General features: G+C 44.3%; 1 protein-coding gene across 2 annotated transcripts in view; it reads left to right on the top strand.

Annotated features, from left to right (window-relative positions):
- DHX37 (DEAH-box helicase 37) overlaps positions 1-14,102 on the top strand; it is a 39,989-nt gene that overhangs the window by 12,017 nt on the left and 13,870 nt on the right. For both annotated transcript variants that reach the window (XM_075898475.2, XM_075898474.2), the window contains exons 7-16: positions 65-161; positions 1,456-1,569; positions 5,097-5,198; positions 7,070-7,184; positions 7,549-7,644; positions 8,230-8,300; positions 9,502-9,646; positions 9,968-10,044; positions 10,382-10,614; positions 13,257-13,368. In XM_075898475.2, the coding sequence (XP_075754590.2) occupies positions 65-161; positions 1,456-1,569; positions 5,097-5,198; positions 7,070-7,184; positions 7,549-7,644; positions 8,230-8,300; positions 9,502-9,646; positions 9,968-10,044; positions 10,382-10,614; positions 13,257-13,368 (1,162 nt within the window). The remainder of the gene's footprint in view (positions 1-64; positions 162-1,455; positions 1,570-5,096; positions 5,199-7,069; positions 7,185-7,548; positions 7,645-8,229; positions 8,301-9,501; positions 9,647-9,967; positions 10,045-10,381; positions 10,615-13,256; positions 13,369-14,102) is intronic.

The following is a 14,102-nucleotide window of genomic DNA, read 5'->3' on the forward strand; positions in this document are numbered from 1 at the left end:
TAATGCTTTTTTTTTTTTAATTAGAGTGTTGCTTTGTGTAATACAGATGCATTTTTCTCTACAGGACTGTTTCATATCAAATACGTTATGAAGGAAATGTTACAGATGAAACCAAAATTAAGTTCATGACGGATGGTGTGCTGCTCAAAGAAATTCAGAAGGTAAATTGCTTTCTGCAATGAAAAAACAGAAGGGATTTAATGTCTTTAGAGAGAAATTCCACACATTCTTGGTAGGACTTGCCATGAGAACAAGCATTTCTTTCTAAAACAAAACCCCTTTCAGTAGTTGTATTTTTGAGGACTAGATGATTATGATCATTCTTTTTATGCTTGTTGGAGGTATACTTCCTGTTTCAGCTGCTGCATTGACCATGATAGGTATGGGGATTTCTTTATCACATCGTCTACAGTATAGGTGGGAGACCAGTTTAAGTTAAGCAACTTCAGCTAAGTGAATAGCATAGCTGAACAGCATAGTTGAAGTCAACATACCTGATCTATGTACCCAGTGTCTTTGCAGCGGTGTGTTGATTGGAGACACTCTTCCATAAATTCCCCTTGTACTTCTCGTTGAAGTGGAGTACTCCCAATGGGAGATGGATGGGTAGTTGATTTATTGTGTTTATACCAGATGTGATAATCAAACCCCGCTGGATTGATCCACTGCACTGTCTATTCAGCCCATAGTTTAGACCAATAGTTCCTAACTGCCAATCAGCAGACTGGTGCTGGGCCACAAACCGCTGACTGCCAGGCCACAGCTACTGCTGCAGTTGAAGCCAGCTGGCTGTGGCGTCTCTGGGGGCTGGGGACAGAGTATACCCGAGCCCTCTGAGCTGCTGTATAGTGACCAGGAGCTAGAGCTGAAACCAGCTTTTTGCGGCGGCTCTGGAGGTCGCAACTGGTATAATAAATATGCAAAATAAAATGTTACCAGTCTGCCAAAAAAATGTGAATGGGCTTGCCAGGACACAGTATAAAAAAAGTTGGCAACCACTAGTTTAGACAAGCCCTCAGGCTGGTCCAAGGATTAAGGCACCGACCTGCATCTTGGAAAACCCGTTGTCACTGGCTTCCTGTATAACCTTAGGCAAGTCATTTAGACTATGAACTATGGCTAGGCTATGGATGTACATCTGCTTCTCACCTGTAAAATGGGGATAATAGCACTTCCTTACTTCACAGTCTTGTTAGGAGGACATATGATCCCTAATTTGTGCCACCAACCTTGCCTCTTACCCCCATGAGGCACAACCAGTTTCAAGACAATTCACTGCAGTACACTAAAGACTGTGATGTTCTCAGATACCACAGTAATGGGGAGAATCATATAAAGCTACATAGCTACTAAATGAAGACTGAGATTACTGACCCAACATTAAGATAGAGACAGATCTGCTTAGGGCTTGGCTTGATGTGAAGAGATTTCTCAGCTTCCCTCTTTTATTTCCAGGACTTCTTGCTTTTGAAGTACAAAGTGATCATTATTGATGAAGCCCATGAAAGAAGTGTGTACACAGATATCCTGATTGGCCTCCTATCTCGCATCGTCCCTCTTCGTGGAAAGGTAAGAAAAGCAGAGGTGGTTGTGCTTTTTATCTGGAACGCATATGTGTTAAAAAATGGGGGACAGAAATGGGGAAATGCATAGAAAGGCTTCTTTGTGAGGAGAGAGTGGAAAAATTAAGTCTTTTGCTCAGAAATGAGAGAGAAATTCATTTAGATTAAATAGTTCATAGCAAATAAAGTGAGGTAAAGAGCCCTTTTGTCTTTTCTTATATTGCAAGAACTGGAGGATGTGCTGTGAAACTGACAGGTAATATACTTAAACACTGATAAAAATGATACAACATTTTTACACAATACCCATTTAACTTGTGTAAACTCTACCACAAGACATCAAGTCCAAGAACTGAGTGGGATTTAAAATTCAACATTTATAGAGAAAGTGAGGACTTTCACTATTACATTCGGATTTAAAGCCTCATCTTTCAAGGTAGAAGCCAACAATTAGGAAGAAACTTCCCCTAGGCCTATGGGAATCTTGCACCTACTTCATACCATGGTTTTTGTAAAGGGAAACCATGCTTCACCAATCTACTAGAATTCTTTGAGGCACCAACAAGCATGTAAACAAGGGGGATCCACTAGTGGTTCTTTGAGTGATGTCCCTGTGGGTGCTCCATTGTTGGTGTCTAGCTCGTCCTGGCACTGCAGATCAGAGACTTTTCTAGCCATGTCTGGCTGGGCCGTGCATGCGTGGCTAGGCATAGGTTGCATGCCGTTTATGCCTTTGGAGTTCATGCACACAATCCACATGTCTTCAGTTTCTTCATTACCAACCTCAGTCACAGATTGAGCTTGAGTCCTCTCCACTCTTGTGATTCCTAGAGACAAGAGTTTAGTTAGAGCTAGTTTTTAAAATGGTTTCCAATTGTTATTACTACTTAGTTTAGTTATTTCCCCCCCCCCCCCCCCAAAAAAAAAAAAATTTCCTGTAAATTGTTGCCTCAACATTTCTCAGATGGCTGCCCATTAGTCTCTGGCCAGTGGCCCCCTCAGACCTTTGTTTAAAAAAATAAAATAAAAATAGAGTAGAAGGATAAGTAGAGAATAGTAAATAAGAAGTCAAAATTAAAACCCTCTGAACCAACTTTGATTCATACCGAATTTAAAAAAAACCCCATCTCTCACAGAGCAGTACGAAAAAGAAAAGAAGGCAGAAGACAAAGGCTTGCAGATGTCATATCCGGGTCCCCAGGCTTCAAGAAAATGTGAAAAATGCCATGACCCAGTGTTTTCCTCAGATGGCCGTGGGTCTTGCATACGTTGTCTGGTTGAAGCCAATGTTCCCCAGAAATGTGTTCACTGCTGCAGCCTCACCACCAGAGCCCAAGGAGCTGAGGCTGCATATGCTGCTTTTCGATAAGGCTCTAGAGCCCCAAACCAGTGGAGACAAATGCAGCCAGGCTGACAGGACTAGTAGGCAGGCTAAAGACTTGGCTCCTCACCAGGGGCGGCCCATGGATGTAGGCAACCTCTGCAGTTGCCTAGGGTGCCTCGTATAACGCGGCACCCAATGATGACGTCACACCATTGAGGGCTATGACGGCAGGGGCACCAATCGCACATTCCGCCTAGGGTGCCAGTTGCCGGCAGCTCTCCTTGAGCCGCTCCTGCTTCTCAGACCCAAGTCCACAAAGAAAAGGGTTTCGCCAGTCCGCTCCCTACCTTTGAGAGTGAGTATGGGATATCAGCTGGGCATCTCCGGTACTGGACACCCCGTGCTGTGATGGTAATGGACCGGAAGCTGTGCACCATCCAGAAAACTGTACCACCACCACCCGCACCAAAAAAGGCAAGTGGCAAGGAACTGAATAGGTCCTCAACACCAGCAGCGCCAGAGATACCAATGGCAGATAAGACTGTGGTGCTAGCAAAAGTGAAGTCAAAATCTGTTGAGCCATTTCCTTGTTCACCAAGCCTGCAACCACAAATCTATCCACCAGTATTGATGACCCCTCCATTGACACTAAGCTCCTCAAGATCTCATGGAGTTTCCTCTGGCCACCACTGTTCTGCTGTGTGTTCTCATGATTACCACAACTTGTCACTGAGTACAGCATTGCAGCTCAGACGCCCACATGCCTCTCTCCCCTGGGGCATTGTTCTTGCTCTTCTCTATCAATAAGGAGTTCTCTTTGACCACCATTTATAGCTGCTGTGAGAACTAGGGATGTTAAATATCAGTTAATTGAATAGTTGATTAACCTCCTGAATTCTTATTGGTTAGTTGACTATTCTATAGTCCCCAGAGGTGGGGCTGGCAACCAATGTGCTCCAGCCCCACTCCTGGGGAGCCCCCTGCCACTCCATGCTGCTGCCTCTCTATCAGAAGCAGAAGTGCGTGGTACCAGGCGGGAGTTTGTCAACAAGGGGAGTCAGTTTAAAAACCAGCTCCCAATGTGGACCGGCTGCTTGCCACCCCATGCTGCTACCTCTGATACAGAGGCAGTAACAAGGAGTGGCAGCAGCTCCTATCCACAGATCCAAGTTCCTGGACCTGGCACCAGCTGGGACTGAGACAGGCTGCTGGGAAAAAATTTTTTGGTGGGGAAATCCGTGTAGTCTATAGCATTAACCTATAAACTTTTGCTTATCGGTTACTCGCCTAGACTAATACATCCTTAACAAGGACAATCAGAGGTGTGGGCTTTCTTCCCAACACTCACATCCTGTTAGAGCACATCTGTCTTATGACTTAGATTTTTCAGAAAGTCTTTTACAAAGTCCCTTACCTCAGGCTCTTAAGCAATTTTAACTATCATGGAATAAGAGGGAAGGTCCTCTCGGGGACTGGTAACTAGTTAAAATATAGTACAGAGAGTAAGACTAAATGGTCATTTTTCAGAGTGGAGAGAGATAAATAATAGTGATCTCAGTAGTCTGCATAAGAACCACTCCTACTTAACATATTCATAAATAGTATGGAAAAAAGATTAAACAATGAGGTGGTAAAATTTGCAGATGATACAGATTGATTAGGGGTGTGGAACAGCTGCCATGAGGAGAGATTAATAAAACTGAGATTTTTCAGTTTGAAAAAGAGATGATTAAGGGGGAATATGATAGAGGTCTAAAATCATAACTGGGGTGGCAAATGTAAATTAGGAAATGACACAAGAACTAGGGATCACCAAATGAAATTAATAGGCAGTAGGTTTAAGACAAACAAAAGGCAGTATTTTTTCACACAATACACAGATAACCTGTGGAATTCCTTGCCAAAAGATGTTGTGAAGGCAAATACTGCAACAGGACTCAAAAAAGAGTTTGGTAAGTTCAAGGAGGATAGATCCATCAATGTCTACTAGCCAGGTTGGAACAGGGATGGTGTCCCTAGCCTCTGTTTGCCAGAAGCTGGGAATGGGTGACAGAAGCTGGGAATGGGTGACAGTGGAGGGATCACTTGATGATTACCTGTTTTGTTCATTGGTATCTATTACAACAATGCATTTGCACATGTCTAGTGCTATATCAATGATTACAAGTGGTCAGACTGCAGTGTAACACTGTACATTTGCACTTCCACAGAAAGGGCAGCCTATGAAGCTAATCATTATGTCTGCCACCCTTCGTGTTGAAGACTTCACTGATAACAAGAAACTGTTCCCTACTGTTCCTCCTGCTATACAGGTAATGGTTCATGCTGGTGGGGGTCTGCTGCCAATGGTTTAATGAATGGGGTCCAGATTGGGTTTCCTTTATAAAGCTGGCTGCCTGTAGAGGTGTTTTCCTTTTGCTGTCTGTTATGTCCTATTAGCCAGCATTGCAGTAATCTCTGTGATGGTTCTGCAAACAGTTATCCTGCTTGTAATTTGTTTTGAGCTATGTATATTAAGGTTTCTATTTTAAGAATTCCAGCACCTACTGAAGAAAGTGGTGTCAAACACTGAAGGTTGTACTGTTTAGAAAATGATTCAAGTGGAGTTTTACTTTTCATAGAGTGGAATCCCTCACATTTTGACACTAAATAATACTTTTAAAAATCCTTTTGGATTCTAAGTAGCTCTCTTTGGGCTCTGAGTTTACTGACTTGTCATTAATTTGTGTGGTAAGGGCTGGAGAAATGCCAGCTATTTTTTGGTAATGTACAACATTCTGGCTCTGCTATAGCAGTTAACATAGTACAGGCAGTCCCCAAGTTACGTGGATCCGACCAGGGACGGCGCTACTGGACCAACCCGGCAGCACGCCAGCTGCTATGCCCCAGGCATCCCCAAGTCAGCCGCTGCTGAAACTGACCAGCGGCTGACTACAGGAAGCCAGAGGCAGAGCTGCTCAGGCTTCCTGTAGTCAGCCGCTGGTCAGTTTCAGCAGCAGCTGACTTGGGAACGCCTGGGGTAGAGCAGCTGGGATGCTGCTGGGTTGGTCCCTGCAGCGCCAAGGTGCGGCGCTGCGGGGACCTACCCGGCAGCACCCCAGCTGCTTTGTCTCAGGCGTCCAGATTCAGCCGCTATTGAAACTGATCAGTGGCTGATTCCAGGAGGCCCGGGGCAGAGCAGCTCTGCCTCGGGCTTCCTGTAGTCAGCCGCTGGTCAGTTTCAACAGCGGCTGAATCTGGACGCCAGTTCCGACTTACATACAAATTCAACTTAAGAACAAACCTACAGTCCCTATCTTGTACGTAACCTGGGGACTGCCTGTATTCAGAGCTGTGAAGACATTGTCAATGCACAGAAGGTGAAAGGCATTGAGAAGGCACATAAGCAGCCTTCCTTCTTACTTTGAAGTCTGAAGTCACTTACGTTTATTTAGTGCCAGAAGTGCTGTTTGTGTTTACAGGTTGGGCCTCCCAGGTCTGGCAACCCCACGTCCCGGATGAGGCATTTTGCCAGATTAGGGAAAGTCATCTCTGGCCCCTCTGCTACCGCCCAGTCCTGGCCTGGCTGCCAGCCGGAGCCTGCCACCAGCCTTGCTGCCGCCATGCTGGACTCCCAACACCATCAGGCAGCCCTCCACTGGGACTTTTTGGCCATGCAGCATCCGTGGTGTGTTGCCAGACCAGAGAGTCCCAGTTTAAAGGTTTAACCTTTAGTAGAAGAGCAAGTTGTTAGGGATGAGTCTGTTTGCTGCACTAAATAGTACAGCTGCATTTTTGTGGACAGCAAGCTAGATATAAGAAATCTTAAACCCCAGAGTGTTTAGAAAGTTATACCGGAAAGAGAGATCTCCATTCAAAGAGGTAATTCTGGTTAATTGAAAGTAAAGAATAATTGGAAATGTCTTTGTAGTATGAAAAATACTATTATGTCCTTAGAGAAAAGCCACACAAATTGACTGTAGTGAGCTTCCAGTCCTCAGGGTCTCAACCTAGATATACACTCGACTCTGGGGCTTCAGATAGAATACTTACTTTGTGAAGCGTGATAAAATGTTTGTTTAGCTGTGTGAGAGGATACCTTATCAAGGCTTTAATGAGCTTTCTGATTCTCCCTGAATTACAATACATAAAACTCACTTCTGCTGTAATCATAAAAAGGGGCTTGTTTCCTGTTTTATTTTAGGTAGATGCAAGGCAGTTCCCTGTGACTGTTCATTTTAATAAGAAAACTCCAGTAGATGACTACAGTGGGGAGTGTTTCAGAAAGGTCTGTAAAATCCATCGAATGCTACCAGCAGGTGAGAACTCTTCAGCATCTCAAATTCTTTACACTTAAAATGTTTGCCAGAAGCATCTAACTGCTTTCAGGAACTAAAAAATATTTTAATAGGGAAAAAAAAAGCCATACAAGCCAGCAGTCCTGTCTCTTGTACTTTATTTCCTGCAAGAGATTTTGTTGGGGGAATTAGCCTTTACCTAAATATGCTGTGGTATTCTGCATGCCTTTTCACGTGTGTTACTAAGAAGTTATGCAATGAGTCACACTGCATGCTCCACAGTTGTGGTATATTTGACATCCCTTTTGAAGAGTGAGCACTAGTTCTGTGATTCCCCTTTTGAAACAAGCGATCTTCTGATTTACAGTGATCTGTTCTTTTGCAGGAGGGATTTTGGTGTTCTTAACAGGTCAAGCAGAAGTTCACTCACTCTGTAGAAGACTCAGAAAAGCCTTTCCATTCCATAAAAATAAAACTGAAGGTAACTCCAGAAAGACTCAAGGGAATGCTAGCTTTGAACTGTTCCATCATATGGAGACATGAGTTTACCTTTAATGATTTAAGCAATGAGTGTTCCAGAAATAAACTTGGGAAAAGTCCTATTGAGACATGCTGAGAACTCAGCTTCAGCTAAATAACTTTTGAGAAAACAGATCTTTGCGTGTGATTTCTCCCCCCCCCCCAATTCCCGTCAGCTCCACTGCATTTCACCACTGTTTCAGCCTTGCATTGGTTATAGGAGTGGGTGACAGAAGCCACAAGAGGATATTTGGCTCTTGGAAGGAATGGTGCACTTTCCCAAAATGGAAGATCACTTTCATATCCTTTCCAGGTGCAGCTGGCTAAGCCTCTGCTTCAGAGTCCTCCTTAAAATGCACCACTTTGCAGCATTCTGCCAGTTCTCAGGCACTGGTATGCTGTGATTCCTTAACAAAACAAAAATGCTCCTGAGGCCCCCTCACCAACTTGGTCACTTGCTGTTTTTTCCTTTAGGACAGGGGCAATGTTATACTCTGCTCAGCTGAGACAGCTTTCAGCTCTGATAATCCCATATGCTTCTTCGTAGGAGGCGAAGAGAATGAAGAGTCTGTTGAAGAAACAAAGAAATTTAAGAAATCTAAACAGAAGAAAACTATGGTAATATCTTTTAAACTTGAATAGAACTGGCTCTTGGGTCAGTGGATAATTTTTGCAAAAGAGCAGGGATCTAGATTTCAGATTTTTTTTTTTTAAACTTTAGTCTGATTTATAAGAAACTTGTAGTTGTCTGGCTGTCCCTTTACTGACGAATTCCATCCCACTTGGATCTGTATTTGTTAGCTGCTGCATTAAATGAGTGTTTAAGAGAGAGGGCCTTGATTGCATCCATGGGCACTAAGAGGAAAGGAGATGAATATCTGCTAATAACCACTAATAAATTAGCACTTTAAGAATAGGAGCACTGGACTTGGTAGCTCCAGGACTCCTTTGTGAGGAAAGCTGGTGTTTCACTGCTTAGTGTATAAATCAGGGGCAGGCAAGATATGGCCTGCCCACACTACCAGATCTGGGTCGCCCTGCCAGGACCTCAGGCACAGAGCAACCAGCCACTTTTCCTGTGGCTCAGTGCTCAGGGGAAAGGAGGTGGCATTGCGTGCTGTCTCTGCCTCTTAGCAAAATCTCTCGGCTCCCATTTCCTAGCCACTTTGAGCAGCTTGGGGCTGTGGCAAGCAGGGAGCCTGCCTTGGGGTCCTGCAGAGCTGCTAGGCAGGAGCCTCCTAGGTAAGCGTTTTCCATTCAGAGCCTCTTCTGCACCCTAACCCCTCCCTCTCTATAACTCCCTGCCCCAAGCCACTACCTCCTGCTGCCCCAAGCCACAACCCAAACTCTCTGCACCCCTCTTCCTCCAGGCCACATCTCTCTCCCAGACCCTGCATCCCTTTCTTCACCCTTCCCCACAGCACTAGCTCCCACTCCCCCATTCTTGCTACCATAGATACACAGACAGCAAAGTGGTAATGCATGTAGTCAGTAAGAGTAGCCAATAAACCCAGGCTTATCAGTTAATCGTGTACTTGACTGCATGTTGTCATCTCTAATTTCTGTACAGAATGTACTTAAAAAAATTAGTTGGTGTGTCTTTCCTGATCCCATTGGTTATCAATTACTGATTTAATGCTCCTACTATGTAGTACAAATAAAAACATTTAGGGCCCAAGACCTATGTATCTTGAGGCCAATAAAAGTTCAGGATTGGAACCCTACAGTGGTATTTATTACTTGCTTTTACTGACCATTTGCACAGTTGTTAATATTAAATCTAGAAAGGTTTAATAGTTCCCCTTTTTCTTGGCCTTAGCCACTACCCAAAATCGATCTGAACAATTACTCCGTTTTGCCAGTGGATGAAGGTGATGAGGACAGAGAAGCTGAAATGGATGATGAGGAGGATGCTGTGGGCTCTGACCTTGACCTAGATTTGGGGGATGATGGACTAGAAGAAGGTTTGACACTTTGGTTTTACATATGTGATTTTCATTTCAATCTCACTTACCAACACATTAAATTGTTACTGGATACCTGTCCTGTTTGCTTTGTTTCTAAATGTGTGTTAGTATTTTGGAGTGTATAGTGTAAACAGTTATTTATAAAGGACAGGTTTCTTATAGCAGTTTTCTGATGGCAATTTTAAAAGAAGAGATTTACAAAATGTTGACTTTTTTATGTTGAAATGTGAATAAAGGTTTATTTTGCAAGAATGTTGTTGGGAATGAAACACCTAGTGTTTGCTTGCCATATTTTTAAGAAATGTTGTTTGTTGACAGGTGAGAAGTCTGACTCTTCCCTTCCACTCTATGTGCTCCCACTCTACTCTTTACTAGCATCAGAAAAGCAAGCCAAGGTAAAGGTTTATTTGCACAGGAATAAGTGATTGTTCTGAATACCTGACTTTAGAATATATGCAGCAGCTCTTTGTGTGTGTGCTTAATTAGCATCTCAAAATAACCTGCAGTGGGCAGGTGTGAAGGGGTAAATCTCCAATGGGAGATTCAGGTAGGAGAGAAAGCAGGCCTCTGTTGACCTGTGTTGCTTCTTGTGTGTTCAGTTCACATCCCAGGAGACATGATGTGAAGCCACACTTATTGTGATCGCTTCTGTCTTTCTAGCTCATCTGAGTGACCTTACTAATATATTTTGCAGGCAATACATTTTTATCTTCCAAACTCTGTTTGCTGCAGGTGTTCCGACCTCCTCCTCTTGGAACAAGACTGTGTGTGGTAGCAACCAATGTGGCTGAGACGTCTCTGACTATCCCCAACATTAAATACGTGGTTGACTGCGGGAAAGTCAAGAAACGCTTCTATGATAAAGTTACCGGGGTTTCATCTTTCAGAGTCACCTGGACATCTCAAGCATCTGCAAACCAGCGGGCAGGACGAGCTGGCCGCACAGAGCCAGGGCATTGTTACAGGTTAGCCATTTTCTTCTCTATTGACGTTGTGTTAAGGAGACTTCAGTGTCTGAAAATCATTTTCTGTTTGTTGATCAGCCAAATGAAAGGAAAATACCAAAACTTGTTGCTGTGTATTGGACAGTTCCCCTGGTTCTCATTTCATGCAGCTAACTTATTTAGAATGCTCCTCTCTCAAGGTATTCAAGCAGTGCTGTAACTAGGTATTATTAGAGGAGTGTTCCTGCGGGCACTCCTCTGTAGCTGTCTTGGCACACCTGTGCTTGAAATTGGAACTTTTTAGCTGCGGTATCCCCGTGGGTGCCAGTGCACACGTGCAGCACTGCCCATGCCAGGACAAATGTGCCAGCGCGTGTGCGCTGTCAGCTGTCCCTCAGTTCCTTCTCTACCGCTCCTGTTTTGGTCAGAACACAACAGCACTCTGTAATAGATCTTAGACAATATATTTATAGTAGTATTTAGTATTCATAGTTTATATCTTATTCCTGTTCAAGGTTTCCTCGTGGTTATTTGTTTATTAGTTTGAAAAAAAAAAAAAAACCCTTCTCTCTGTTCATAGCTGTTAGTATAGAGTAGGCATGCCAGGCTCACCCGGATTCAAATGGTGCCTGACATGCAGAATGTCTGTCCCCATCGTCAGTGGGCATGCCCAATGTATTTCTTATCTGGGCCAGGTCCACGTGCCGAAGACTTGCCACCATTGCAAGAAGCTCTCATTGAGAGCCTTGAAGACAAGGGAGCTACAGTTAAAGCTCCTTACTATAAAGAAGATAGAGGCCAGCTTAGGAACTGGCACTGCACACCTCTCCAACCCAGAACTCACTAACAATGGCTTCCAACCAAGGGCCATCCCCACCAAAGGAAGCTTCAGCCAGAATGACGGCCAAGAAAAAGCATACCTCACCCTTGGTGGAAAGACTATCAAAGAGAATATCCCTTCAGTGAAAGCCTTCCTCACCCAAGGTACCAGTTTCAGGGGATGCACAGGTACCGGGGAAGTCTGGTACAGACAAACCTGAGGGACCTTGTATGCTAAAGACACATGACTTATGGTCTCGGAACCCAAACCAAAGAAAACTGCTACTGTGCCATCAGTACCAACCTCATCAGCATCGATGAAACTAGTGCCCAAATGACCGCATCACAGTGCTGTCAACAGCTGATTGAAGCCAATGGTACAGTCACTGACAAAGTCAGTACCGACTCCAAGTACCAAAGTTTCCCCTGTACCTACTGCATCGAGTGTATGGAGGGACACGGTAGCACAGCGAAGACAGCCCTCCACACTGGCGGTACTGATCTTCACTCCACCAAGGCCGCTGACTACTCATCAGGATCTCACACTGTTGTTTGGTACCAATGCCACACCAACATTAGAGGGACCAAGCAGGCTTGCAACGCCATCATGCATAGCCCCTCCCTTCTCAAGTGACAGTAAAGAGGACAAGGAGATCACCTTCTCCCCACCCCACAACCCTCTTCTCCAAAACCAGACACGTAGCTACAACAACAGATGACTCAACCCTGATGTGGCAGCCTTTTCCTTGGCTTTCCCCCATTCCACTCCTACAACTCTAGCAGGGATGGGATCCATGGAGTTCAACAAAAGATCAAGCACCAACACCACAGTTACTGGCACCACCTAGACCCCAGACCAGGGGTGGGCAAAAGCCTCTGAGTGAGGCTTGTGCCTGCTGGGCGGCTGCCAGGCAACAGGTTAGCAGCAGGGCCAGGAGCTGTCAGCCATGTTATGTGAATTCTAAGCCTTCACTCCAGACAACTCTGGGAGGAGTCTAGTCCCCAGCACGCTCCCCTCTGCTCCAGGTCCCTTCCATTGGCCAGGAGGTAGGGACCCCGGACCAAGCAAAGCTCCCAGCAAGGTAGCTCTCAACCCTATGCCTTCCGCCTGAGGCCCCACCCCTTCTGGGTCAGCCCACGGCCACTTCCAAAATCTGTGAAGTGCCCCCTCCCCATCAAAATTATTGCCCACCTTTGTCTCAGACAATGGTCCCCAGGCCACCTGTGTCTATAAGATCTGGATGACTCACAGGAGGAAGATGCAGTGCCTCCTTCGCACATATTATCATCTTCTCTGGATGAGTTGATAATGCCCTCACACACACCCCACCAATGACTGGGATGACTTCAGGTATTTTCAAGACTTATGCAAGCGAGTGGCCAATACTTTGGACATCTTTTTAGTTAAGCTGCCTGAGATTCAGCACAAACTTACTAACATCCTGCATGCCTCACCTTCCTAGAAAATAGCCCTGCCAGTTAATGAGACCATATTGGACCCTGCAGAAATCTTGTGGCTAATGCCAGTTTCCATCTCTTCAGTGTCAAAAAGAGCTGACAGAAAATATTATGTTACTACTGAAGGGGTTGAATTTTTGTTCACCCATGCAGCTCCAACTTTGTTGGTGGTTGATGCAGCCCACAATAGATTCGTCTTTGTGTCTGTGTTTTAGATACAAATGTGGTTAAGATGCTTTAAAATCTGAATATTAAAAGTTTAAAAATTCACTTTTTTTAAATCTGAAGCAGAAAACAATAACAAAAAAATTATTTGCTTTCGTTTTCATCTTTGAAGTGTATATTGTGGATTCATGTAAGTCTCTAAATAGCACTTCTTTCTTTAGGCTCTATTCATCTGCAGTTTTCAGTGACTTTGAGAAATTTTCTCCACCAGAAATTACAAGGCGACCTGTAGAAGATTTGGTTCTGCAGATGAAAGCTTTAAACATTGAAAAGGTGAACCAAAAATCCAGCTTTGCATTATAGCACTCTTTAAATGTCTGATGGTAGCCAGAAATAAGCATAAATTGCCCGACCATTGCCTGTTTGAGGAAACATTTGAGAGAGGGAGCTGAATGCTATGTTGCTAGCGGGGCTTGGTTTACATTCGGCTCTGGTCTTGCAGTGCATTGCATCAGGCCTCCTCAATGGGCTTTAAAGCCTCATCTCCACTTCTGCATGAACTGTGATATTTTCATCATCATTTTCATTAATACAGCTAGCAAAGCACAGACCTAAGATTTAAAAAATGGAGGGAGGAAAATAATGAAATCTTTTGTTCCTTAAAAGAATTGAGGTTATGTCCATAAATAAGGACCAGTAAAGCCTACATTTACATTTTTGTGTATGTTAGCTTTACTAGTGTCCTCTAAGTCTCTTGCCTCCCCGGTGAGGGGCAATATCTCCATTTTACAGAGGAGCCTTCTGAGCCACACAGAATACTTTTTTTAGAGGCATTGAGTACTCGCAGACTCCCATTGCCTTATATGGAGAGTTCTGGGTGCTTAGCACTTCTGAAAAGGCTTTCAAGAAGTTTGTCAAAGGCAATGCTTTCATTCAGTAATGGGATTAAATTCCCTATTTCCCAATTCCTAATTGTGTGCTCTAGCCACTCCCTTCCATGTGCCTGTTTCTTTTTGTGCTAGGGAGTTCTGTTGGCTTCTGGAACCAAAAAGGACTTGTTATTGATG

Source organism: Pelodiscus sinensis, chromosome Z (genome assembly GCF_052426305.1).
Source record: "Pelodiscus sinensis isolate ZL-2025 chromosome Z, ASM5242630v1, whole genome shotgun sequence".
NCBI classification, from domain to species: Eukaryota; Metazoa; Chordata; order Testudines; family Trionychidae; genus Pelodiscus; species Pelodiscus sinensis.